Source organism: Chiloscyllium plagiosum, unplaced genomic scaffold, assembly GCF_037043375.1.
Source record: "Chiloscyllium plagiosum isolate Xiang-an unplaced genomic scaffold, Cpla_swu_hap1 HiC_scaffold_14, whole genome shotgun sequence".
NCBI classification, from domain to species: domain Eukaryota; kingdom Metazoa; phylum Chordata; class Chondrichthyes; order Orectolobiformes; family Hemiscylliidae; genus Chiloscyllium; species Chiloscyllium plagiosum.
In genome coordinates, this window is record NW_028270152.1 from 24,435,367 (window position 1) to 24,462,275 (window position 26,909).

At 38.1% G+C, this 26,909-nt stretch overlaps 1 protein-coding gene across 2 annotated transcripts in view; it reads left to right on the plus strand.

Moving 5' to 3' along the window:
* The window catches only part of LOC122558905 (inter-alpha-trypsin inhibitor heavy chain H3-like), a 50,886-nt gene extending 24,773 nt beyond the window's left edge, over nucleotides 1–26,113 (plus strand). For both annotated transcript variants that reach the window (XM_043707840.2, XM_043707841.2), the window contains 12 exons: nucleotides 728–853; nucleotides 4,948–5,129; nucleotides 6,065–6,250; nucleotides 7,987–8,126; nucleotides 8,427–8,584; nucleotides 10,596–10,646; nucleotides 12,999–13,019; nucleotides 14,810–14,923; nucleotides 15,789–15,990; nucleotides 19,271–19,443; nucleotides 21,583–21,694; nucleotides 21,796–26,113. In XM_043707840.2, the coding sequence (XP_043563775.2) occupies nucleotides 728–853; nucleotides 4,948–5,129; nucleotides 6,065–6,250; nucleotides 7,987–8,126; nucleotides 8,427–8,584; nucleotides 10,596–10,646; nucleotides 12,999–13,019; nucleotides 14,810–14,923; nucleotides 15,789–15,990; nucleotides 19,271–19,443; nucleotides 21,583–21,694; nucleotides 21,796–21,940 (1,610 nt within the window). In that variant the 3' untranslated portion in view covers nucleotides 21,941–26,113. The remainder of the gene's footprint in view (nucleotides 1–727; nucleotides 854–4,947; nucleotides 5,130–6,064; nucleotides 6,251–7,986; nucleotides 8,127–8,426; nucleotides 8,585–10,595; nucleotides 10,647–12,998; nucleotides 13,020–14,809; nucleotides 14,924–15,788; nucleotides 15,991–19,270; nucleotides 19,444–21,582; nucleotides 21,695–21,795) is intronic.
* Nucleotides 26,114–26,909: the final 796 nt, after the last annotated feature.

Sequence of the window (26,909 nt, forward strand, 5' to 3'; positions counted from 1 at the left end):
TCCTGCAGACTATTTCATTATGGTCTAATACCCCTTAAATTACATTTCTTTCTATTGTTGGAGATATTATAGGATAAAAGATCGTCTTGTTACACTGACTGGCGGCATCTTCTCCTACCCAGTTTTAAACTAAGGCACACTTCTCTCTTAAATCCCCATCACATTCCAATTCATAGTCAGAGTCCCATGGAACATAGGGGTCTTGAAGTGCAGCACTAGTTTGCCTACGTCCGGGCTCAAGTCCCGCTTGCAGTAGATGTGTGTTATAATATGTCCTCAAAAATTGATCCAAAATAATTTCCAGTGGAACATAAATGCCACTGCTAGCCTTTGTTTTTCTTATTGTTGCTACTCTTTTAATTTATTTTTAATTAGCCATAATCTTGCGCTTTTCTTATCCTGACTACACAATAGTTAACCATGCCTGCCAGGCATAAATGTTTTCAAATTAGTAAGTATGGACACAGGTAAATATGCACACATATTTATCGACATTCTTGAAATTATAAGGCAATAATACTTAAATTAAATGTTTTCCCTGTAAGGCAATTTGTGAATAAAATTGAGGACTCCAAATTCATTTTCCCACACTTTGCAATTTTATCTAAATGAATTTCTCTTGATTGTCAGTTGACACTTTAACTTCTGAAATTTAGTTGAATAATTTACACTTTGCGAAGCCAAATATATTTTTACAAGACCAGGTATTCTTTTTTTTCTTTTGCAGGAACAAATATAAATGATCCAATGTTAAAAGCAGTAAACCTTCTAAATAAGGCCCATCAAGACAAACTTCTGCCTGAAAGAAGTGTCTCTATGATTATTTTGTTAACTGATGGTGATCCAAATGAAGGTTAGTGAAAATAAATGCCTTCAATTTCAGACTTGTGAGCTATTGCCCATAATACAGTAGGTGGGTAAAACAGCTCTGCCAGTTTGCATACTCTTAGAATAACTGAAATCCCTAATTTCACCCAGCCTCCACAATGCAGTGGCCAGTAGAAAATGGGGGACTCAGAGGGCTGCTTTCCCATGAACTCGAGTGAAATGAATGAAAAGAAGGAGTGGTATAATAGTAAGGAAAAGTTGCTGCAACTGTACAAAGCATTAATGTGATCACAACTGGAGTACTGCTACAATTTTGGTCACCTTACTCGAGGATGGATGTGGCGTACTGGAGGTGGTTCAGAGAAGGTTCATTAGATTAATTCGAGAGTTGAGGAGTTTGTGTTAGGAAGAGAAATTAGGCAGTTTAGGCCTATACTCCCACATGTTTAGAAGAATGAAAGGAGATCTAATTGAAGTTTATAAGATGGAGTCATAGAGATGTACAGCATGGAAACAGACCTTTCAGTCCAACCCATCCATGCCGACCAGATATCCTAACCCAATCTAGTCCCACCTGCCAGCACCCGGCCCATATCCCTCCAAACCCGTCCTATTCATATACCCATCCAAATGCCTCTTAAATGTTGCAATTATACCAGCCTCCACCACATCCTCTGGCAGCTCATTCCATACACATACCACCCTCAGCGTGAAAAAGTTGCCCCTTAGGTCTCTTTTATATCTTTCCCCACTCACCCTAAACCTATGCCCTCTAGTTCTGGACTCCCCGACCCCAGGGAAAAGACTTTGTCTATTTATCCTATCCATGCCTCTCATAATTTTGTAAACCTCTATAAGGTCACTCCTCAGCCTACAACGCTCCAGGGAAAACAGCCCCAGCCTGTTCAGCCTCTCCCTGTAACTCAGATCCTCCAACCCTGGCAACATCCTTGTAGATCTTTTCTGAACCCTTTCACGTTTCACAACATCTTTCCGATAGGAAGGAGACCAGAATTGCATGCAACATTCCAACAGTGGCCTAACCAATGTCCTGTACAGCCGCAACATGACCTCCCAACTCCTGTAATCAATACTCTGACCAATAAAGGAAAGCATACTAAATACTTTCTTCACTATCCTATCTACCTGCAACTCCACTTTCAAGGAGCTATGAACCTGCACTCCAAGGTCTCTTTGTTCAGCAACACTCCCTAGGACTTTACCATTAAGTGTATAAGTCCTGCTAAGATTTGCTTTCCCAAAATGCAGCACCTTGCATTTATCTGAATTAAACTCCATCTGCCACGTCTCAGCCCATTGGCCCATCTGGTCCAGATCCTGTTGTAATCTGAGGTAACCCTCTTCGCTGTCCACTACACCTCCAATTTTGGTGGCATCTGCAAACTTACTAACTGTACCTCTTATGCTCGCATCCAAATCATTTATGTAAATGACAAAAAGTAGAGGGCCCAGCACCGATCCTTGTGGCACTCCACTGGTCACAGGCCTCCAGTCTGAAAAACAACCCTCCACCACTACCCTCTGTCTTCTACCTTTGAGCCAGTTTTGTATCCAAATGTCTAGTTCTCCCTGTATTCCATGAGATCTAACCTTGCTAATCAGTCTCCCATGGGGAACCTTGTCGAACACCTTACTGAAGTCCATATAGATCACATCTACTGCTCTGCCCTCATCAATCTTCTTTGTTACTTCTTCAAAAAACTCAATCAAGATTGTGAGACATGATTTCCCACACACAAAGCCATGTTGACTATCCTGAATCAGTCCTTGCCTTTCCAAATAAATGTACATCCTGTCCCTCAGGATTCCCTCCAACAACTTGCCCAACACCGAGGTCAGGCTCACTGGTCTATAGTTCCCTGGCTTGTCTTTACTGCCCTTCTTAAACAGTGGCACCACGTTTGCCAACCTCCAGTCTTCCGGCTCCTCACCTGTGACTATCGCTGATACAAATATCTCAGCTAAAGGAGATTAACAAAGTCAAATTAGAAAACATATTTCTTTGCATAAGGCAATCTGGAATGAGAGGTCATAGTTTTTAGGATAAGGAGTAGATGACTTAAAACAGAAATGAAGAGGAACCACTTCTCTCAAAGGTTTGTGGATCTGTGGAATTCACTACCGTGGAGTGTGGTAGATGCTGGGACATTGAGTAAATTTGTGGATGAGTTAGACAGAGTTTTAATTAGTAATGAGTTGAAGGGTTTTGGACAGCAAGCAAGGAAGTAGTGTGGGGGCTGAGATGCGATCAGCCATGTTTGTATTAAATAGAGGACAATACTTGAGGAGCTGAATTGCCCAATCCTAGTCCCAGTTGTTATGTTCCTTTTTGAGAGGGTGTTCTATGCACATTGTGGCACTAAACTCCAATATTTTGCCCCTCCCCATTTTTTGTACCTTTCCCTTTGGCCTCCATACTCTGGCCCTATACCTGAACCTACTCCTGCAAGCTCCTTAATTCCTCCCCACCCAAATTTGAAATCCTTATAATTGTCTTCCTACAAACTGAATATAATTCCAGCAATGCCCATTGGTGACTTCTTGAGGGTGGGACTTCCAATTCCTAAGGACTGAACTAAAGTTTGAAACTGAACTGAAACAGGTTAGACCTGAGATTGATGGTATCAGACCTTACATTCTGGTGCTTCCTTTTCTGCTGATTTTAAAAAATGTGATGATTTCATGTTTCATAACCAATACCTTCAGGTAATTAACGGAATAATAGAAATAAAATATCTAACATTGCTTTTAGAGAAATGCCTAACCAGATGGATTATCTATTTCACAAATTTGGGGAATTTAGAAGACTCCCTAGGTCACTTTCTTAAGTAATCTGAATTAATTCCAATTGCCTTCAATCTGTTTATGCTTTAATGGGACCCAAAAGTATGAGAGCTGCCTTTCTGAGTACACTTCCGGCTCTGAGAAAAATTTGGCTGGCCTTAATACCTTTTCATACCCACAGGATTTCTATTAGCGGTTAATAAATAATTAATTATTTCTGAAATTTAGTCACTGCCAATTACCTTCAGACAGATTCCACAAAAAAAGTTGTTTGTAATCATAAAATCTGTTGTTTTGTATTGGTTGAGAGACAAAATTAGTCTGGATAACAATGAGAATTTTCCAGTAATCCATATGCTTTCAGCACCTTATCGATACCCACTAGCCATGGGTCAAATATTTTCTAAACAGCTTGTTAAAGGATGTTATTAAACAGCACTGAAGCAGGTGGACCTTGAACATGGGCCTCCTGGCTAAGAGATAAGGACATTACTACTGTGCCATGAGGGCCCTCACTTTTAATCATCACAATCAATATGATGCCATGGAATTTTTAACACACCTGAGGCAGTTTATTATCTCATCTCAAAGACAACATCTCTAACATTGCATTGACAGCCTATATTAAGGTGCTTCCATCTCCAGAGTGTGATTTAAAGCCACAATCTTCTAACTCAGAGGGTAGAAAGTTCCCATTGAGTAATGTGTAACACCTTATATGTGTGTACTCCCTTCCTTTTTCCAGAGGCAAGTTGAATCGATGCTGGGTTAGGCAGAGTTTGACTTTAGCCCAAACCTGCTTTCGACCAGGATATTAGAACATACAGACTAATGTGAAGGTACTGATGTTGGACTGGGATGGACAAAGTCAGAAGTCACATGACATCAGATTATAGTCCAGGAGGTTTATTTGAAATCTCAAGTTTTTAAGTCACTGTCGAAGGCACAGTGCTCAAAAAGCTTGTGATTTCAAATACAGAAAATGACATGATGAGAGTGCCTTGCATTATCACAGAAGAATTCAGCTGTCAAAGAGAAGTTGACCTATTGAGGAACATGTCATGAAATACCTGTCTCAGTAATATAAATACTGCACATATGACTTAGTAATTCTATAAATGGGATCAATCTTCTAAATAACCCAAGTCAACCACCTTCTGCTTTCTGACAGAACATATGAACAAGTCTGTGAAAATAGAAATACCTGCATAGTTCATTATCAAGTCTTAGAATTGGATCAAGTTTGGTCTGAGAACACAGTTCTCCAAATGTTTGGCCAAAAAATAAACTATATTTGCTTTTTTTTTATTATAGGTGTATCAAACCCAACAACAATCCAGCAGAATGTGAAAAATGCCATCAATGGCAGGTACAATGTGTATTGCCTTGGGTTTGGTTTTGATGTTAAATACAGTTTTCTGGAGAAAATGGCACTGGACAATAATGGTGTAGCACGGAGAATTTATGAGGATTCAGATGCTCCCTTACAGCTTCAGGTAAAATAATTATTAAATATTTAAATATGTTGGCTTATTTAGCATGGCCCAGGATTGCCTCAGAGCTGTTTCCACTGCTCTCACAGTTTCAGTGCAAATGCAGCCAGTTGCAAGTGACCTGGATTATAAACACACTTCTGCTAGTTAAAATAGCAGAGTGGGATCATCTCTGAGGGAAATTAATCTAGATATTAATCCAGCCAGGTAGCACGAAGGCAAGTTTATGATGGACACAGGGTTTATAGCCTGACTGATTTTGCTCACCATTATTTTTAATGTTGCACATAATTGGATGGGAAGGATATGCTTCATAACACCATCATAACAGTTCAGTATGGTAGCAGTTTCACTTAGATTTGCATTTGCACCCTGCTGCAATATATGGTAAGTTTCAGACAATTGTAAGATTGAGAGAATTCTGTGAATAGGACAGCTATCATAAAGTAATGCAAATATGAGGAATGATTTTGTGGTAAGTGTACTTTGGACAATTATAATTTTAGTACTTAATTTTATTCTGACATATTTCTACAGGTTTGCCCTCATGTTCCGAAGTTGAATCCAGGGTCTCTAGATTTCATTGCAGTTTTCACACTGTCAGCTGAAACTGAGTACAAATCTTGTCCAAAGATGTGCAGGTCAGGTGAATTGGCCATGCTAAATTGCCCATAGTGTCAGGTGCATTAGTCAGAGGGAAATGTGTCTGGGTGGGTTACTCTTTAGAGGGTCGGTGTGGACTTGTTGGGCCAAAGGGCCTGCTTCCACACTGTAGGGAATTTATCTATCTATCTAATCTTACAAATCCTCAACATTAGGAGTAAACAGACTCACAGGTTCATTTGAACTCGTGTTTCAGTGTTTTTTTTCTGGCTCTTTAATGTCATGATTAGTTAAAAAGTATGCCAAATTCCTAAATTTTCTGATTTTTTTCACAGGGCTTTTATGATGAAGTAGCAAACCCCTTGCTTTTGAATATTGAATTGCAATATCCTGAGAATGCCATCTCAGATTTAACTCAGGCAAATTTTAGACAGTATTACGATGGGTCAGAAATTGTAGTGGCTGGCAAGATTTCAGACAATCACTTGGATTTTCTCACAGCAGAGGTCATTGCTCACACTGTAAGTACTCACTATCAGTTATTCCAATTAACTTATTGACATTCTAGATCAATCATATATATTGCAGTAGGAGGTTGTTTTGCTCATTATGCCCGTATTCACCCTTTATGAGAATAATATGCTTAACTCTATTTTCCTCCTAATTTAAATCATGGCTTTACAAAAGTATTCTTACGTTTATTTATCTATTTCCCTTTTTTATTATCATGAATTCTGTTTCCAATGGCTCCCTGGGAGCTGTAAGGGGTGAGGTGAGAGTGCCTACCCTTGACATAGTGGCAGCATTTGACTGGATATAACATCAAGGAGCCCGAGTATAACTGGAGTCAATCTCTGCACTGATTGAAGCCATACCTAGTACAAAGGAAGGTAGTTGTGTTGGAGATAAGTCATTTATGTATCAGCACACTGCAGGAGTTCCTCAGGGTGATGTCCTAGGTTCAGTCATTTTCCATGACCTTCCCTCCATTATGAGAAGTGGGGATGTTCACAAATGATTGCAGAATGTTCAGCTCATTCTGTGACTTCTTACGTACTGAAGCAGCCTTGCTTATATGCCACAAAATCTGGACAATAACTAGGCTTGATAAGTGGCAAGTATTATTCACACCATACAAGTACCAGGCAATACAGAAATTTCTAGAAAAGCTCAGCCGGTCTGGCAGCATCTGTGGACAAAAGCAGAGTTAATGCTTACTTCTGTTCTGAGGAAGGGTCAATGGACTCAGAGTTTTTCCAGCAATTTCTGTTTTTGTGCTCGGCAATGATGATCTCCAACTAGAATCTCCAATGAATGCCCCTTGATGTTCCATGGTATTACTAAGCCACTGTCCCCTCCATTATCAACATTCTGGTGGTGATCATTGACAAGAAGCTGAACTGGACAATTGAGACAAATCCTGTGCCTACAACAGCTGGGCAGAAACTAAGAGTTCTGCAACAAGTAACTTGCCTTTCATTGTCTCAATGTCTGTTCACAAGGCAGAATCCAGGAGTGTGATGGAAACTCTCCACTTGTTATCATATTCTTGTGGTATCTTTCTGAACGTAGAATTACCACCGTCATACTGGTTTGGTATATACCGCAGGTTCAGTTTACTTGAAAATTTCAAGCTGATTTACTTAACAGACAAACTGATAACTTGCAGTAACAGAACAAGTTATATTCATAAACTTTATCTAGCACTCTGTAGCCTGGATTTCTCCTGGTTGCTGGTCATGTGGTGTCTCCCTGATCCTTAGCTCATGGAGGCAGCTCTGAAGGCAAAAATAAACAGATGCAGCTCCAACAACATTCATGAAGGTTGATACCACCGAGGTGAAAGTAGCCTGCTTGATTGGTACTACATCCACCACATTTACTTCCTCCAACATTGACTCAGTAGCAGCAATGTATACCATCTACAAGATACACATAGGAATTCACCATGGCTCATTAGTCAGCACCTTCCAAATCCATAACCACTACCATCTAGAAGGGCAAGGGCAGCAGATGCAAAGGAACACTAAAGCCTGCAAGTTCTGCTCCAAGCTACTCACCATTTTGACTTAGAATTATATGCTCTTCTTTCATTGTCTGCCTTCTGAATAATACTGTAGGTGTATGTACACCCCAAGGAATACAACAGTTCACCTTCAAATTGTAAGATTGTTACAGAACAAAACAAACAAGGCATGATGTGCCTTCCCAATCTTTTTACTGTAAGTTTCAACCTAACACCTTAATTCTTCAACAGGCCAATGAAAACCTAACTCTAAAAGCTGAAGTGCAAGTATCAGAAGGTGAAAATGTCACTCAGCAGCAGCAATACATTTTTGGTGACTTCACTGAGCGACTGTGGGCTTATTTGACCATACAACAGCTCTTAGAGAAGCGGTAAAGTAACAGCAGTCATCTGTCTATGAATGTAACAACATAAAAATGTATTTATATACAAGCAATAATAGCTAGACTTATATTGCTGGCCCATTAGCACTTGAAACGTAGAATGAAATTGTGCAAAATGACTAATAACAATTTAGTCACTATAATTATCTGTTTTGATTATTTGTAGAGTCAAAATGTATGAAGAGTTAAATGTGCTAACAGAAATATTTGTTTAAATCACAGCACAAATATTTAAGTGCTGGATAACAATACATTGCACAATTAATTGTTGCCAATTGTTACCATCAGGGTTTCTGCAGAGACAAATGAAAAGGGAAACCTAACTGACAGAATTCTGGAACTGTCACTGAAGTACAGCTTTGTAACCCCATTAACATCAATGGTTGTTACAAAACCAGAGGAAAATAAGAATGAGCGCTTTGTGGCTGACAAATCAACAGAAGATGGTAATGTCTGAATAAAACTACTTTACATCCAGCCTTGATTTTAAAATTGATATTCACCCTTTATATCAGTCAGAAAAATTAGTAATTAAATTTTACAAAGAAATTAAATTCTGAACCGTGCAGGGTTTTCCAAAGACAATGAAAAGCAGCTAAGAGATTTAGTTATATTGAAGAAAGATAACTGATCATCCAAGTTCATTAGAGGCAAGTACACTGCTTCATAATTGAAAAAAAAATGAAACACTATTATTAGACAATAATGTTGCTATTTTGTTCTGTGGATCACCAAAAGACATCAGAAAAATGTGAGTCCCCATTTTCCTTTTTTTACTTTACTTTCTAATTATTTTCTGAAGAATATATTTTCTATTCTTTCTTTCATATTCCTTACCGCACAAAGAACTTCTGCTGTTATATAGATCATTGAGTTCAACTCTAATTCTCTAGCTCTCTCTCATTGTGCGTCAATTTCAAGTGGCTGAAATTGATGATGGACTCAGTATTAGATTGGTACACTCATTAAAGCAGGCATTCTATCTACTATTTATGCCAAATTGTTTCCAATATAGTAACATGGACCTACTGTCAGCAAAGGATTTTAAATTGCAGAATATTGGTCACCATTGTCCCAAGAACAAATGAGCCACCTGCCACCTACAGCACCATTAATTTGGTAACAGAGAAGATGACAGACTCAGTAGATACTTTGAATGAGCAGAAATCTAGCAGATGGGATACTATGTGGGAAAATTCAAGGTTTTCATTTTGGTAAGAAGAATGAAAAAACAGAACTGAGAAAGTTTATGGAGTTCGATGATGTAGATCTTGGATTTTTTGGTGCATGATTCACAAAATGCAGGAACAGCACATAATCCAAAAGGCTAGTAGTATACTGTCCTGTATTACAAGAGGAATTGATGTAAAATTAAAATTGCTATCCTTTGGTTATACTGCTAGATCACATCTTTGAACACTGTTTGCAGTTTTGATTTCCTTGTTTGAGGAAGGATATAAATGCATTTGAGGCAGTTCAAGTGAAATTTACTAAATTTATACCTAGAATGAATGGGATGAGTTCTGAGAATAGTTTGTACAACATGGGTTTATTTCTATTAGAGTTTGGAAGACCATGCGGGACTTGATTGAAACAGTTTGAGGGTTCAAAAGCCTACTTTTACTGCTCTTAGGTATGCTTGCATTCCTCTGGTTGGAGCCTTCCTATTCTGTTTCCTTTTTATTAACCACTCCTCAGTCTATGCCTGTATGTTATCCCATCCAAATGATCTAATTGTAACCCTGAAATGTCTCCTTTTGCGTTCTTGTGTTCAAATCAATTCACAGTTTTACACTTCCATACTCCTTCAGTCCTATGATCTAATGGGAACTTAACATGCCTCTGAAGTCTTTTGTGCATCTACCATCGTCTTGGCCCATCAACAGTATGTCCAAGCTGTCCAAGCACTACTCTCAAGAATTCCTTCCTTAAATCTCTCCACTTGGCCATATCCTCAAAGAACTAAATAAAATCCTACCTTTTTGACCTAACATAGTTACATGTCCCATTTCTGCTTCTTTGGATTTGCATTCATTTTTGCCAGAGTGCACTCCTGTAAGATATATTTTACGACATAAAAGGTTCCATATAATTTAAACAAATTGTCATTTATCTATTTCTACCTCCACAGTTTCTATGAAGAATGCCTGAATATTTTCTGTTTTTCTAAAATATATATCATTATTCCAAAATCAATATTCTGTAAATATCATGTGCTCTTTCTCTTGCTTTCTTTTTCAATATGTGTCTGTTTTCTATATTTGTTTAAATCTCTCTTCCTCTTGCATATCATGTGGTCACAAGCAATTGACTAAGAGCTGTAAACAAAAAGGGTCTACTTTTACAAAGTACGTAATGCTTTAAAACATGGATCCAACAACATTATATGGATACATGTTGGACACAGGTGCACTTTTTAAAAATATGTAAGTATATGTGTTTCACATTATTTTCCAGAAAAACCCAGCGCACAAAAAACACAACATGGTGCTCCAAGATATAAAAGCCGTAAGTTTTTGGAAACCAACATTAATCTTATTTCAATGTGTATCTGAGAAATACGGTAACATGCCATTGAAGCGTGTGAGATTCTTTGTCGAAAGAAATACGTGAATGAAGCCAATGCACTTCCCTCACCAAAATATAAAATCTTGGTTGTGGCAACTCTGTAAACAGAGAATGACAAAGGAATATCTGCCAGAGCCGAAGTGCTTCTACAATCACTACTAATTTCATCCCTTTACCCCAACAATTGGGCAGAATTTAATGCCCTTCAATAATGAATTTGGAGTTGAGGATGAGGATGCAGGTGGATGCAGGTAAGGAACATCAGGTCATTCCTCCTCTGCCTGTTTTAGTCCAAAATGATTTGTAGAATGTTTTCCTGTCAAATTATTAATGGAGGTCTTTGACTCATATCAGCAGCAGACCGGGGAATCAGACCAAAGCTTCAGGGAAAGAGGTTCTTATTTAAAACTCTGCTGCAAAGGCTGAAGAAGTACAGTTTCACTCTAAACTCACTATTCAATAGATCAGAACATAACTGGAAAAAACATTTTTATTTTACAAAGTCAGATTTTGAATTTAAAAAAAAATCAATCAACCAGATTTCTTAATGAATCCAGTTATGAGTTTGTTGCAAAGCACATACTCTCTTCTCTTTTCTCTTTTCTCTTCTTTTCTCTCTTCTCTTTCTCTCTTTACACTCTCTCTTCTCTCTCCCTCTCTCTATCGCCTCTCTCTGGGAGAAAGCCTGTGATATACCTAAAAATTAGCATAAACAGAGAGAGGTCTGAGTAGTCTGCAGCTTGATGTGTTTTTTTTGCAGTGTGTTTTTGTGATTTGAAGTCTGTGTTCAGTGATGTTCTTCACAGATCAGTTTTGGGGCCCTTGCTGTTTGTGGTCTACATAAATGATTTTGAATTGAATATAGAATGGTTGATCAGAACGTTTGCAGATGATATGAAAATTGATAGGGTGGTAAACAGGGAGATAAACTTAGATTACAGAGGGATATAGATAGGTTGGACAGATTGGGCTAATCAGTGGCAAATGGAATTCACTCTGAATAAATGTGTGGTGATGTACTTGAGCAGGACAAACAAGGCAAGGGAATATATGACAAATAGCAGGACCTTGATTGCATCAAGGATCAGAGGGACCTGAGTCCACATGTCCACTCATCCCTTAAGGTAGTGAGACAGATACCTAAAATGATTAGGAAGGCATATTTTCCTTTGTTTGCTGAGGCATAGAGTTTTAAAATCAGTAAAGTTCTGTTTATATTGTATAAAACATTGGTTAGGCCAAAGCTAGAATATTGTGTGCAGTTCTGGAATCCACATCATAAGATGGTTGTGATTGCACTGGAGAGGAGATTTACCAGGACATTGCCTGAGCTGGAGAGAGATTTAGTTATGAAGCAAGCTTGGATAGAATAGAATTGCTTTCTTTGGAGCAGAGTAGACTTTGATTGAAGTGTTCAAAATTGAGGGGCATAGATAGGAACAACAGGAAGGATTTTTTCCCCTTGGTGGTGACATCAATAAACAATAGGCATACATTTAAGGTGATGAGGAGATTTAGAGGAGATGTGAGAAAAGTTATTTCACCAGAGCATGGCAGAGATTTAGAACTCACTGTCTGGAAGGGTGGTAGAGGCAGAAACCCTCAGAACATTTAAGAAGTATTTAGGTATGCACTTGTGATGCCAAGGCGTACTAGGGGAGGAGCTAAGTACTGGAAAATGGGCTTAGAATAGTTAGGTGCAAATCTTTGACCAGCGGGCCTTTTTCTGTGCTGTAGACCTCTCTGACTCTTTTAGAAAATATATTACACTTGGCACTACAAACCTGCTAGGCTCACCTGTTTCAAAATTGGATCAATGCATCCAACTTTAAATATACAACACCAAACCATATAAGGAGCTATTAGCACAGATGACCAAAACTTTATTTTGAAGTGCCTTAGAGGACAAAAATGTGGAAAAAAGAGCAGTTAGGGAACACAGGGTTTGTATTCCAGTGTTTGGAGTCTCAGCAACTGAAGACATTACCACCAATAGTGGAGTATATAAAATTAAGGATGCACAAAACACCAGAAGCAGAGAAGCACAGATATCTTGGATTGTGAGTGTGGAGGAAATTAAAAAGGTGGGGAAGGGCAAAACAATGGAAGGGTTTGCAAATGAAAATGAATTTTAATATGAATTACTTGCAATATATGTTTTTAATTGACACATCCAGCAAATATATTCATTTCTATGCCACTCAGAAGACATTGCAGGGAGCTTCTGCAACAAAATACTTGAAGCTACTTTGGTTGTTGATTGTACATTAATGTTAATCCTCTTTTCTGCAGGTGTTCGTGCCTTCACATCTGGTAAGACACAATTTAAACATTTGTACTTTATGTAGTAGTATTAATAAAACTTCCAACTTTTTACATTTTATATTTAAAATTGATGGACTCAAAAAGACCATCAAGCGAACCCCATATTAAATGACCACAGTATCATTTTAAACACTTCCTCTTCACCTCTGAACTTGCAGCCATATAATCTCTTGGGACAAGAAATGGAGAACAAAATTTCTCTAGTGTCCAGAAGGCCATATGGACAAATATATTACGACACTTTAGTCAAACATAGTACAGTCTGTACCCCAATGAAGATCTGGCTGGCTTACACAAAATTAGACAGTTATTGTGGGATTTTCCCTCATTTCCGTTGCTGGCTCTGAGAGGTATTTGCCATCTTTGCCAATATGTAGTGCTGTGTAAGGGTTGTTTGAGGCAGTACACTACTACCAATTATCCTTTGTTTATATTAGCCTTAGAATCTATGAAGGGGGTACTCCATTGTAGCATCTTTATGACAGAGGCATTTGTCTTGATATACAAGACAATTTATTACATGATAGCAGTAAATGCAAGTCCCATACTAGCCAAACATAGTGACTAAGGACTCTCAGGACTTGTATAAAATATATCTGCTCTATGCAAAGGTTAGTGTTTCAATCCAAAGGCTCTGTGATATCAGAGTGGGTGAAACAAATGTAACTTTTTCAGAACCATTACCGAATACAACATCTCCTCTTTATTTTTTCTGTCTAAAATTAATACACTATACAATCCTGTGTAAAATTTTATTATCTCCACCGCGAACCTATCTTCCATCAAATTTCCAACTTTACAAATGCAGATGGTCTGGACATTTTACAATTTTCCTAAAGTGCACTCTTTTTGGACTTGGGGATAAATAGTAGGTCTTTTGCTTAAGGATTGTTGACCATGGTTCTGATCCATGTATCATTGAATGTAATACTGAGTACTGAATATAATAGTGTATTAATGTGCTCATTAGACATTAGTCTTTCTCTGACCTTAAATTTTTGTGAAATTAGCATATCTCCTTACAGTTCTTATCACTCTGTTTATTAATTATTACAAAATTGTTTTAGATCTGTATCATATCAATGTTGCTTCTGATCTGCTGTTCTTTCAGTTTGCTTTTGTATGCATCAATTTTTAAATTCCATTGTTGTTGAGCTTACTAGACTCTGTGCAGTATTTTCTTTGACAATCTTTTTAAAACTCTATTATTGCAATGCTGCATTGAATTATTCAATAAAGTATTAAATTATATTATTGGCTGTGAAATTTTAGCTTATTTATGGAAATAATAGTACATACCCTAGCTCTAACAAGAAGTCCAGAAATGAGTTGTATAGTATTCAAGTTTTCTTCCTTTTCAGTGCTGACTTTGCATAACAAACATAGATTAGATTTTAAACATAATTAATTCCAAGTTTGTTTGAATTCCATTTTACTTTAGAATTGCTTATCTGTTTCCCATGTTTTAAAACTTTAATTCCCAAGTATAAAAGTTATGTGAAATACATTATGAACTAGATATTCACAACAATATTGATAGCCTATCAGAAGCCAAAGTCCAGTAAGCACATCATCGGATTAGGTGTCAAAGTCAATTGCTTTTAAGCCAGTCTCCCTGCCAAATTCTGATCACATGAAAGAAAGTACTTGCTTACTTTGCTGATTGTTTTGCATCTGTAAAAAAGAAATGTGAAGTTGATGCAATATGGACTTAAAACTTGTCTTAAGTAGAAGTGGCGATGATTTAAATGTTCTTACAATTTAATATCTTTTTCAAGTTGACAGTGATCCTCATTTTATCATTTCAATAAATGACCACACTGATGCTATTTGTTTCAACGTTGATGGTAAACCAGGAGCAATTCTAAATCTGGTCACGGATCCATATAAAGGTAGGTGTAACCTGTGTCACAAGAAAAGGAAGGTAGCTGTGTATTATTACCAAACAGAACCACCTCATATTAACAATGGCCTTAAAGCTGGCCATTATGCAAGTCTTCTGGTTGACCTGCCCATCTCCCTGCCTTATGAAGGAAGATCCAAGTAAAATGTTTACTAATTTAAAGGAAAAAATATGAGGAAATAATAATACCATAGTTACTTGTAATAAACAATAAATCAATGATTCAGATTTATCATGGTGCTTTTCCACATTTGTGTAAATGACAGATGCAGCCAGGATTTGAACTTGCAATATTTATAATGAACATTTAGCATCATGCTTCCAATTTTATGAAGTGGCCTATCCAATTTTATTTTATTTTGTGCAAGTCTTATGGATATTTCACTAAATATTTCCTCTATTTCATATTCCCCCACACCCTTACTCATGGATTCTCTGAAGTAACCACCCATTGCTGAAGAATATTGGGTATGGCTCCTTATATCTACAATTAAAAAAAAAAGTTTATTCCTGATATCATGGCCATTTCATTGAATATTAACATCCTTGTTGTCTTAAAATTCATTGGATATTATTGTTGTCTGGCTTTTATTAAATTAGTTATAAATCAAGGAGCTCTTTCTGGAAATATTACAGCTGCTGTAATGAAGAATTAAAACATCATCATAATGTAGAGTATTAATCCCTTTTTTCAGCTATCAATAAGTTTGTTGGTTCATATGATAACCCGTTTGCTGGTTACTCTCTATAGCAATTATTTTCATTCATCATTTGTTTTATGTAGATGTGATTGTCCAGATTTTAATTTGAATGGGGCATGATTATGATGCATTAATGTTTTTAAATTTAATTAGATTTTGTTGTAAATGGACAGCTGATTGGAGTGAAGGAAGTAGAAAATAACAAGAAAATGAAAACTTACTTTGGAAAGCTTGGAATTGCAAGTAATAAAATGGATATAAAAGTTGAAATATCAACAGAAATGATTGCAATCGTTCATGGAGAAGATGAGGTTACTTTCCCCTGGTCACAAACAGTGTCTCTAACAAAAGAAAGGTACAGTTTATTTAGTTATACTGCAGCATTGCTTTTATGATTCAGAAACAGTTGGTGGTGATATCAGTATGAATCCAGCCAAAAAACAATGTTCAACTATTTTAATTCTCACAAAATGCTTGTAATGTCAAAATCCTTGTAATGTCAAAGTCTTTTCACTGATTTATGGGTTGCTTTTACAGTTATATTTGTTCCAATATGTGAACAAATATGTCAATACAAAATATAGGTAAAGACTAAGATATCATCCATCAGACAAAAGAGAATACCAATATTAGTGCAATAAAACATAGGTGAAGATTCATAATGGTGAAATACTTGAAGCACAGTTAGTTTCATTAGCATTAATTAAAAATACAAAGGACATGAAATGAAGATAGTTATAATGCCTTGTTATAATTATCACATCAGAATTGATGCAAAGTGCCTTGCAGGCAACAAGTGGTTACTTCTGCCATTGAAGGTGGTCAGGGCTTTTGCCTGAAACGTTGATTTCGAAGCTCCTTGGATGCTGCCTGAACTGCTGTGCTCTTCCAGCACCACTAATCCAGGCCTGTTTGTCAGTCTGTTTGTAAAACAATGTGTCTCAAAAACCTAACAGATGGATTTCAATGAAACTTGACACACAGAGTCTGGTCTGTGAAAGAACTGATTGGTTTTATGACAAAGATGCATATTAGGATCCTGGGATTTCGTAATGAATCTACAAACATCGGAAAATACAGTGAATTAACATTTTGTTAAAATTATATGCAGTTTTGATTTACAATCTTGATTGTTTTAAAACTTTTTGGATTGTCTCAACTGTTGTGATGTAATTTATTATAGCTGTCAAAATGTGAGCAGAAATATTAGATCAGGTTGGTGGATGTGGATTAACTAGAGGCCTCATCAGGGAGAAAAACCCTTTTTAAATATTCTCTGTTTAGAATTATATTAACCAAACACCATTCAGATTGGGAAATACTTCAAATTCTTCCACAGCCCATACTCTGTGCGTTAAGTTTAATTGAAATCCATCCATTAGTTTTTGAGACATATGGTTTACAAACAGGCCTGCCCATCTTCAATGGCGTTCATAACAAGAAAAGCCAAGTAATTGTAATAATGTAAAAAGGAACACAGCACAGATTTGAAAGTTTAAAGAAATATTTTACTTGATTAAACAATTTTCAAGAATCGCCCTTTCAGAACATCAGCTCTGCCTATAAAGGAACAGAATGTGATGGCTTACTTCAATCTAAAGAAGAATCATTAACTGTTCCATTCATTGTCCAATAAGTCCTCTGCAGGAAGATATATGATACACTCTAATAAATTGCATGGGAGGGATATAAATGCAGAGAAAGTGAGGACTGTAGATGCTGGAGATCAGAGCTGAAAATGTGTTGCTAGAAAAAGTGCAGCAGTTCAGGCAGCATCCAAGGAGCAGGAAAATCGACGTTTCGGGCATGAGCCCTTCTTCAGGAAATTCCTGAAGAAAGGCTCATGCCCGAAATGTTGATTCTCCTGCTCCTTGGATGTTGCCTGACCTGCTGCGCTTTTTCCAGCAACACATTTTCAGCAGGGATATAAATGCAACCTCAATATTGTGTAAATCCAATCAGACTAGCTTAAAGGGACCAATGTAGGAGACAAGAAACAGTTGACTACTCAACTTTAGGTTTCCAAAAGTACACTTGGCCTGGAAATGCAGAATTTCAGTTGTTTCTCCCACAGATTGTGGCTAATGGATTATCCAGAAATCATTGAACCATTAAGCAGGTAGCTTCTATGCCCCTTCCAATCTGCTAAATAAAATCTATCAAAAGTCTAGTTTCAATCTAAATACTCAATTGGCTAGAATTAATATAGTGCATTGCAGCAAGAAACACAGTGGCCAGATTCACTTAATGATAGAACAGGGCCCAAATCAGTCTCTCAATGGCCATAAAACCTCCCTTGTGTAAATCAGAGGACAGAAGGGGCTAATACAGGCTGCAAGCAGTGGGATATTAGTTATGCTTATTAATGATCTAATTGATTTCCATTATTCTTGAATCCAAAATAATTTAGTTCCCTTTTCCCACAACACCCAGTTTAAGGTCAACATCCCATCTTCACTACTCTTTGTTCTCAGGTCATATGGTGATCTGGAGCCTCTGATGCTGATCTCAATAGAGAAACAAGCAACTCTCAGCAATCAGGACTTCTACCTGGCTGTAGTGGGCTGGTGAATTCCAGCCAAAAATTGGATGTACTTTAACAACAACAAAGCTAATGTAGAATAGGAACTCAAAAGGAAAATAGCTGTTCTAGTGAGTGCACATCCTTTTAAGTTTTAATCCAAAACCAACCATTGCTGTAATGTTGCCAGGGTTGGAGAGTTTGAGCTACAGGGAGAGGCTAAATAGGATGGGGCTATTTTTCCTGGAGAGTCAGTTGATAAGGGATGGCATTATATAAGTTTATAAAGTCACAAGGGGCATGGATAGGGTGAATAACCAAGTCTTTTCCCCAGGGTAGGGGAGTCCAAAACTAGAGCGCATACGTATAAGGTCAGAGGGGAAAAATTTAAACCTTTTAATGCAAAGTGTGTTTGTATAGAATGAGCTGCCAGAGGAAGTGGTGGTGGATAGTACAATTACGACATTTAAAAGACATCTGGATGGGTATATGATAGGAAAGGTTTAGAGGGATATAGGCCAAATTGCTGGCAAATGAGACTAGATTAATTTAGAATATCTGATTGGCATGGACGAGTTGGATCATTGTTTCCATGCTGTACAGCTCTATGACTCTAGTCGATCTTTGTTTTTACTACAGAGACCAAAAAATCAATGGAAAAGGCAACCCTAACTTGAGAAGTTGGACAATCCAGAAATTTAATGTAAAATCTGGATTTGGCTTCCATGCCCACTCACAAGTCCAATTCCAAACAAAGAATAAATATTAAGAATATCTATTTTTAAAACGTTGACTCTGACTCTGCCTGATAAGGAGAGTGTCAAGAATGTTGAGCTGAAACAGAAGATCAATCATAATAATTGACAGATCAAGGCTTCAGAAGTCATCTTGTCTCATTACCCTCCTTTCTTTCTTTCCGTTCTTACCCCTACACCCCATCGCTACCATAATATTGAATGGTTTTTGATTAATTGTATGCTTATTAATTGTCTAAAGATGTTCAAAATAGATAATTAGAATGGACAAATTTTAAAAAGTATTATTTGTATTCAACATTCAGGATATCAAAGATTAAGCATGGCATAATTTATATTCTGTAACATTTATTTCTTAGCTTCTCAATCTCAATTATGAAAGAGAAGAATCTCACACTAACAATGGGAGATGATGCAACATTTGTTATTGTGCTGCATCATGTGAGGAAAAACCACACTGTACACAGAGATTTTCTGGGATTTTATACACTTGACAGCCACAGCTTGTCAAATGTGACCCATGGATTGCTTGGTATGTAGAGTATTCACTTCATTAGTTGCCCAGTAATTTAAAAGCTCTTTTACTGATGACTGTGCCTTCACCGCTGAGACCCGAAACTCTCATCTAAAATGTTTCCACATCTCTCTTTGGTTTCTTTCTTTAAGCCATCCTTTAGAACCTAACTCTTTGACCAAGTTATCATTAACTACCTTAATGTTTCTTTGTGTCATTTCTTGCTCTATAATGTCTCTGTGAAGTCCCTTTGGATGTCGCATTAAATTAAACATGCTGTATAAATACAAATTGCTGTTGGTATTGTAAACATTGAACATCACTAACAAGACATATATTTTTTGAGTAAATTTTACAAATTCCTTTTTAACAAAATCTAGTAGACTGCAATACCATATTCAGTAATGACTGCAGGATATATGTCCCAATTTACACCCTTAACTGAAACTGGCAGTGAATTTGGAGCCATCTATTCAGTTTTTGCCACTGGATAGAATCAAGAAATGAAAAACTTGCACCAGTCCAGTTACTCACTCACGAAGTAAATTGTGAGGAAGAATACTCTACCCTGTTTAAAGGAGATTTAAACTTTGGAACTTATGATTAATGGAAATTATGTGTGTAATTTCCCCCTCCACCCAAAATGAGGGAGATGATGGGAAGAACAAATAATTGGGCAAGTTGGACCCTGGAGAGATATTTGCTCCATCTCACCCTCCCAGGAATTAAGCGCTAGGAGAGAAAATCTATTGCTAGCAGTTAAGGCTCTTAGTGATCAATGGACACTGAAGGGCCTCAACCTACCAGTGACCTATAAACGTATCTTCACAGCATGCGAGAAAAAAGGGTATTTTCTTGATTGAGAAACCAGGTTACCTGGCTCTTCCATTTACCCAATCTAGGGCTAATTGAAGCAGGGTTAGGGAGTCAAGAGCAGCTGCAGAAAGCCTCCTGTCCTCTTATTTCCAGATCCTTACCCCATGAGATGCAAAATAATAAAAATGTACCTTCTCGACATAGGATCCATGGAGACTAGGCCTCCAATGACAATCTGCCCAATGACAGCTGGTAGTTTCTGGTGAGGTGATACTCCAGTGTCATGACCTGTGATTCACTGAGAAGCTCACCGGTGAGCTCTTAAGCTGATTGGCACTCTATGTAGTGAGCTTTCCTCATGGTGGGGGAGTCAGTGCCACTGAAAACACCTACTCCTATATAGGCTACAAATTCTTAGCCACAGTTCTGCCATTTTTAAAAGTATCTGTTTGCATGAAATGTAATGGTCATGTGAGGGAACCTATCCATCAGCTGGAATGCTCGTGGCAAACCCTGTGGCCTTTTCAGGAGGCCCATTGGTATTTGACTTACAGTGGTGACCACTGCCAGTACCACTGTGTATGCCTCATTAGGGATCAATAATGATAGCCCAGAAACAGATAAGTGGGAAAGAGTTTGTTGGATGGAAGTCATTGTGAGCGGTTTGAGAAAAAGGGCCAATTTACAGGGCGAAGGTGGAGTTTGTCCAGGGTCCCTCCATTCTGGCTGTTGACTGCCTCTATAAAGCACAGAATCTCTGATGAGGAGGGACCACCAAATCAGTCCTGAGGACTAGCAAGGAATGCAAAGGTATTCTTTGCTGTTCCCGTTTGGATTTGCCCATCTATAACTGAATATTAGTGGTTGCAGAATGAGACTTGTAAGTGGCTATTTAAGTGCCTCAAATGGCCTTCAGGATATAATGCTGCCTTCTAGCTTGCCCTTCTTCACTAAATTAGAGGGAAGCAGGGGGCAATTGGATCTCTACCCCTTTCCTTCACAGAACACATCCCAACCTTCAACTGCCTCTGAACTCCTTTCCAAGGAGTTAAGCATTAATTTCCACTCTGTATTTAAAATAAATCTTAATTGAAATATCAAAAGTAACTATTAATTTTATACTAAATTACTAGTAAAGTATTTGTACAAGGCAAAGCATTACAAAATGAGAAAACTGAAATTTTTGGTTTAACTTTATAGAAACAACTCCTAAATCTATTCACCCTTATGAGTCCCCACTGCTGGATAAATTAAGTTTTCTTTATTCTCCATGCAACCCTGCACTTCTGACGCACTAAATTTAATATTCCAGTCAATTAATTTATCTTTATTTTGACACAGGCCAGTTTTACAATGAAGTAAATGCTGTGATACGTAACTTTAGCCCTCGCTTACATCAAGACAAACTTCGTGCAACAATGATTGTAAAAGGTCACAAACTTAGGGTAGGAAGGTAATGTTGAAAAGCCCTTTTGATACTTTCAATCTATCCTACTTAATGGTTGTCTGTACATTTCTTCCATGGGCTTTATTGATTTTTCTTTTCATTTTTAGGGTGTACGAGAAAGATTACAGGCTTGATTCAAACCGAGGCACCAATATCCCATGCTGGTTTATTCGCTCCAGTGGGAAAGGATTTATAGACGGAATTGCCACTGACTATGTCGTTTCTTCTTTATTTGACTCACTGCATTCATAATCTCAGAGCAGATGATGAAAGTTTAACCTTTTTGTATCCCTGGCATGACTTTATTATTCAGTCGCTGATATGATGAATACATATAGTTTAACAGTTATAAATCTGCAAGTACTTCAATTATGTATTTCCAAGTTTGTAATTTACTCGCCTGTGTTATCTGGTCAGATTTGATTTGTATATGTCAAAAATGGAACCAATTGTTACAAGGTGAATTCCATATTGACCCAACAGAAATTGAATCTTGTAGTTTCTGAAAATGTTTTGGCCTTGGTATCCAATTCCACCTTCCGATCATATTCATGGAAGGAGCAGGATTTCAGGTGCAATCTCACAGGAGCTGGTCAATTAAGCACCTTTCTCTGAGATCACAGTTCAATTTGAGAAAGAAGGCAGCTGGAGGAGGTGAAAGTGCTAATCATTACCTGCAATGTAATGACAGCCAACAATCCATATAGTTGCAGCAAGAGAACGCTGCTGAACAAGTTGGGGCATGAGGAGCAATGTAGTGAAAGGGAGGTGAGACTAACAGCACCAGAAGGCTTCTGTAAAGTTTCTGTTGTGGACAGCAGTCTTCCTGTGAGACTACTGCATTGCAGGTCAAACATCTATTAATACTAAAGAATTTGGAGGAGAAATTAAGTACCATCACTCTCACTAAAGAAGTAGTATTGGACAAACCATTGAACTAAATGCAAACAAGGCCCTTGAATCTGATGGCTTGCATCCTAGAATCCTAAAAGAGGTAGCTCCAGAGATAGTGGACAAGTTTGTTGTAATTTTCCAATAATTGTTAGATTCTGGAGAAGTACCAGAGGATTGGAAAACTCCTAATGTGACACCCCTATTCAAAACGCGGGTGGTTATAGTTTGATTAGCCCAAGCGTCTATTGTTGAAAGGTACTGGAATCAGTTGTTAGGGAAGTAATTTCAGAACATTTGGAAAGTCATGATCTTATCAACTGGAGTCAGCATGACTTTATGAAAGGTAAATCGTGTCAACAATGTTTTAAATTAGATTCCCTTCGGCCCAACTAGTGACACCAACCCTCCGAAGAGTAACCCACCCAGACCCATTCCCCATCTTTATCCCTGACTAATGCATGTAACTCTATGGGCAATTTAGCATGACCAATTCACCTAACCTGCACATCTTTGGACTGTGGGAGGAAACCAGAGCATCCGGAGGAAACCCACACAGACACAGGGAGAATGTGCAAATGTCACACAGACAGTTGCCCGAGGCTGAAATCCAACCCTGGCGCTGTGAGGCAGCAGTGTTAACCACTAGGCCACGTGCCACCCAATATTAAGAGCTTTTAAGAGTTTTTTGAGAAAATCTCAATCAGAGTGGATAGGGTAAAACCAGTAGCTGTGTTGTATTTGAACTTCCAGAAGATTATAGGAGGTAGTATATTGGTTTGGATAGAGAATTGGCTCACAGGCAGGAAACAGCGAGTGGGGGTAAGGGCTTATTTACAATGCATACTAGTGACCTGGAGGAAGGAAGTGAATGGACTATAGCTAGATTTGCAGACAATGCAAAAGTAGGTGGAAAAGCAAGTTGTAAGAGGGATACAAACAATATACAGAGAGATACTGATAGGTTGTTAGTGTGGAAAAAGTTGGCAAATGGAGGGAAAATGTAGAAAAATGTAAAGTTGTTCATTTTGGAAGGGAGAACAAAAGAATGTGGGAAGCTACAGAAGTGATTGTGGGTCCCCTTGCTGAGATATTTGAATCATCGATAGCCACAGGTAAGGTGCCAAAAGACTGGAGGTTGACTAATGTTGTGCCACTATTTAGGAAAGGTGGTAAGGAAAAGCCAGGGAGCTACAGACTAGTGAACCTAACATCAATGGTGGGCAAGATGTTGGAGGGGATTCTGAGGGATAGGATTTACATGCATTTGGAAAGGCAAGTACTGAGCAGGGATTGTCAACATGACTTTGTGCATGGGAAATCATGTCTCACTAACTTGATTGAGTTTTTTGAAGAAACAAACAAAAGGATTAATGAGGGCAGCGCGGTGGACGTGACCTATATAGTCTTCAGTAAGACATTCGACAAGGGTCCACATGGGAGACTGGTTGGCAAGGTTAGATCATATGGAATACAGGGAGAACTAGCCATTTGGATAAGAAGTGGTTCAAAGATAAGAAACAGACAGTGGTGGTGGAGTGTTGCTTTTCAGCCTGGGGGCCTAGGCCAGTGGTGTGCCACAAGGATTGGTGCTGGGTCCATTGCTTTTCATCATTTATATAAATGATTTGTATGTCAACATAGGAGGTATGATTAGTAAGTTTGCAGATGACACCAAAATTGGAGGTGTGGTGGAGAGCAAGGAAGGTTACCCCAGAGTACAACGGGATCTTGATCAGATGGGCCAGTGGACTGAGAGTGGCAGGTGGAGTTTAATTTAGATAAATGCAAGGTGCTACTTTTTGGAAAGGCAAATCAGGGTATGACTTATACATTTAATCGATTAGTGGTGCTGGAAGAGCACAGCAGCACTCTTCCAGGACCACTAATCCAGAATCTGGTTTCCAGCATCTGCAGTCATTGTTTTTACCTTATACATTTAATGGTAAGGTCCTGGGAAATGTTGCTGAACAAGGTAACCTTGGATTGCAGGTTCATAGTTCATTGAAAGTCGAGTCACAGGTACACAGAATGGTGAAGAAAGCGTTTGGTATGCTTGACTTTATTGGTAGGTGTAATGAGTATAGGAGTTAGGAGGTCATGCTGGGCTGTACAGGACATTGATTAACCACTTTTGGAATACTGCATCCAATTCTGCTGTCCCTGGTATAGGAAGGATATTGTAAAACTTGAAAGGGTTCAGAAACGATTTACAAGGAAGTTGCCAGGATTGGAGGGTGTGAACTAAATAGGCGAGGGTTATTTTCCCTGGAGCGTCTGAGGATTATGGATGACCTTACAGATGTTTATTAAATCATGAGGGGCATGAATAAGGTGAATAGCCAAGGTCTTTTCCCTGGGATGAGGGTTGAGGACATAGGTTTAAGGTGAGAGGGGAAAGATTTAAGAGGGACCTGAGGGGTAACTTTTTCACACAAAGGGTGGTCCGTGTATGGAATGAGTTCCCAGAGGAAGTGATAGAGGCTGGTATAATTACAACATTTAAAAGGCATCTGGATGGGTATATGAATAGGAAGGGTTTAGAGGGATATGGGCCAAATACTAGCAAATGGGATTAGATTAATTTGGGATATCTGACAGGCATTGATGAGTTGGACCAAAGGGTCTTTTTCCATGCCATATAATTCTATGACTCAATAACATTATTCAAGTGGAGAAAAACTGCAGAAAGCTACAACACAAAGGGACTCGGGCTATTTGGTCCTCTCATTATAAGGAAAGATTATTTCATTGGAGGCAGTTCAGCGAAGGTTCACTCGAATGATCACTATCAAGGGATTGTCTTATCGTCAAATGTTAAACAGGTTGGGTCTCATTGGAGTTTAGAGAGATGATTTTGCTAAAACATATAGGAATCTTAAGGAGGTTGACAAGTTAACTGCTGCGAAGATGTTTCCCCTCACAGGAGAGTCTAGGACCAAACAGCATACTTTCCAAATAAAGGGGTGCAAATTTAAGACTGAGATGAGGAAGAATTTCTTCTCGAAGAGCATTGAGAGTCTTTGGAACTCCTTGCCACAGAGAGCTGTGGTGGCAGAGTCCTTATGTATATGTTAGGATGAGATAAATTCTTGATCAGTAGGTGAATCAAAGGTTACAAGGAAAGGGAAGGAAAGTGGAACGGAAGGCATATTGGATCATAATCCTGTTGAATGGTGGAGCAGGTTCAAGGGGCTGAATGGCCTACTCTCATTCCTATTTCTTATAATTTAATGATCTTAGGCAGGCATGTGCTAATTGCCATTTTTTGTCATCCAATGATCAGATGTTCTGGACCTATCAAACTGCTTGAACATTTTGATGTGTACTCACCACCTGTGAACTGAAGGGAATTTGTGTGTCTTCCAGGCTAAGCCAGGCTCCATTTTAAGGTTTTGCATGGGTTTTAGTGACTGTATAATTGTAATGCTGAATAAAGTTACCAACAAAGTGCTTAATCACTGAAAAATTGTTATACATACAGAATGTACTATTTCAAATTTACACAAATAAATCAATTTTATTTCAAATTCATTTCTATCCGTACGTGCTGTTGTTATTGCAACTGTTGAGTCTGCATTTTCTGATTTTATATTCAATTCCATTATATTACAATGAATAGAATGGTAGCTCCCTATTTCTGTTGTGACAAACATTTTCAACTTTAGATTAGATTTAGTTCTCCTGCTTTTTTTCTTTAAATGTGATTTGGGATACTGGTTTCATGTTCTGCATGCATGAGTTCCTGTACTGCTAACTTGTTTGATTTCTTTTTTATTCACTGAATGTTTCTCTTCGCTCTTAAGTCTCTCTAGTCTACTTGTTAATCGTATTTTTTCACAGCTGTTTCTAAATTAAATCTTGCATGCATTTATTGCCCATTCTTAGTTGCCCTTGAGAGGTTGGTGGTGAGCTGCCTTCATGTACAATAGTAGACTCACAATGCCATTAGGGAGACAATTCCAGGAATTTGACTCAGCAACAGTAAAGGAACAGCAATACATTTCCTAGTCAGGATAGTAAGTGACTTGATGGGAAACATGCATATGGTTGTGGTGTCATATATCTGCTGTATATGTCCTTCTAGATGGAAGTGATCATGAGTTAGGAAGGTGCTGTCTAAGGATCTTTGATTTCCTGAAGATGGTACACACTACTCCTACGAAGCATTAAAGATGGAATATGTGGTGTCTATCAAGTAGGCTGCTTTGTCCTGGATAATGTCAAACTTGGGTGTTGTTGGAGCTGCACTCATCCAGAGAAGTGGGGAGTATTCCATCACACTTTTGACTTGACCCTTGTAGAGAGTGGACAGATTTTGGGGAGTCAC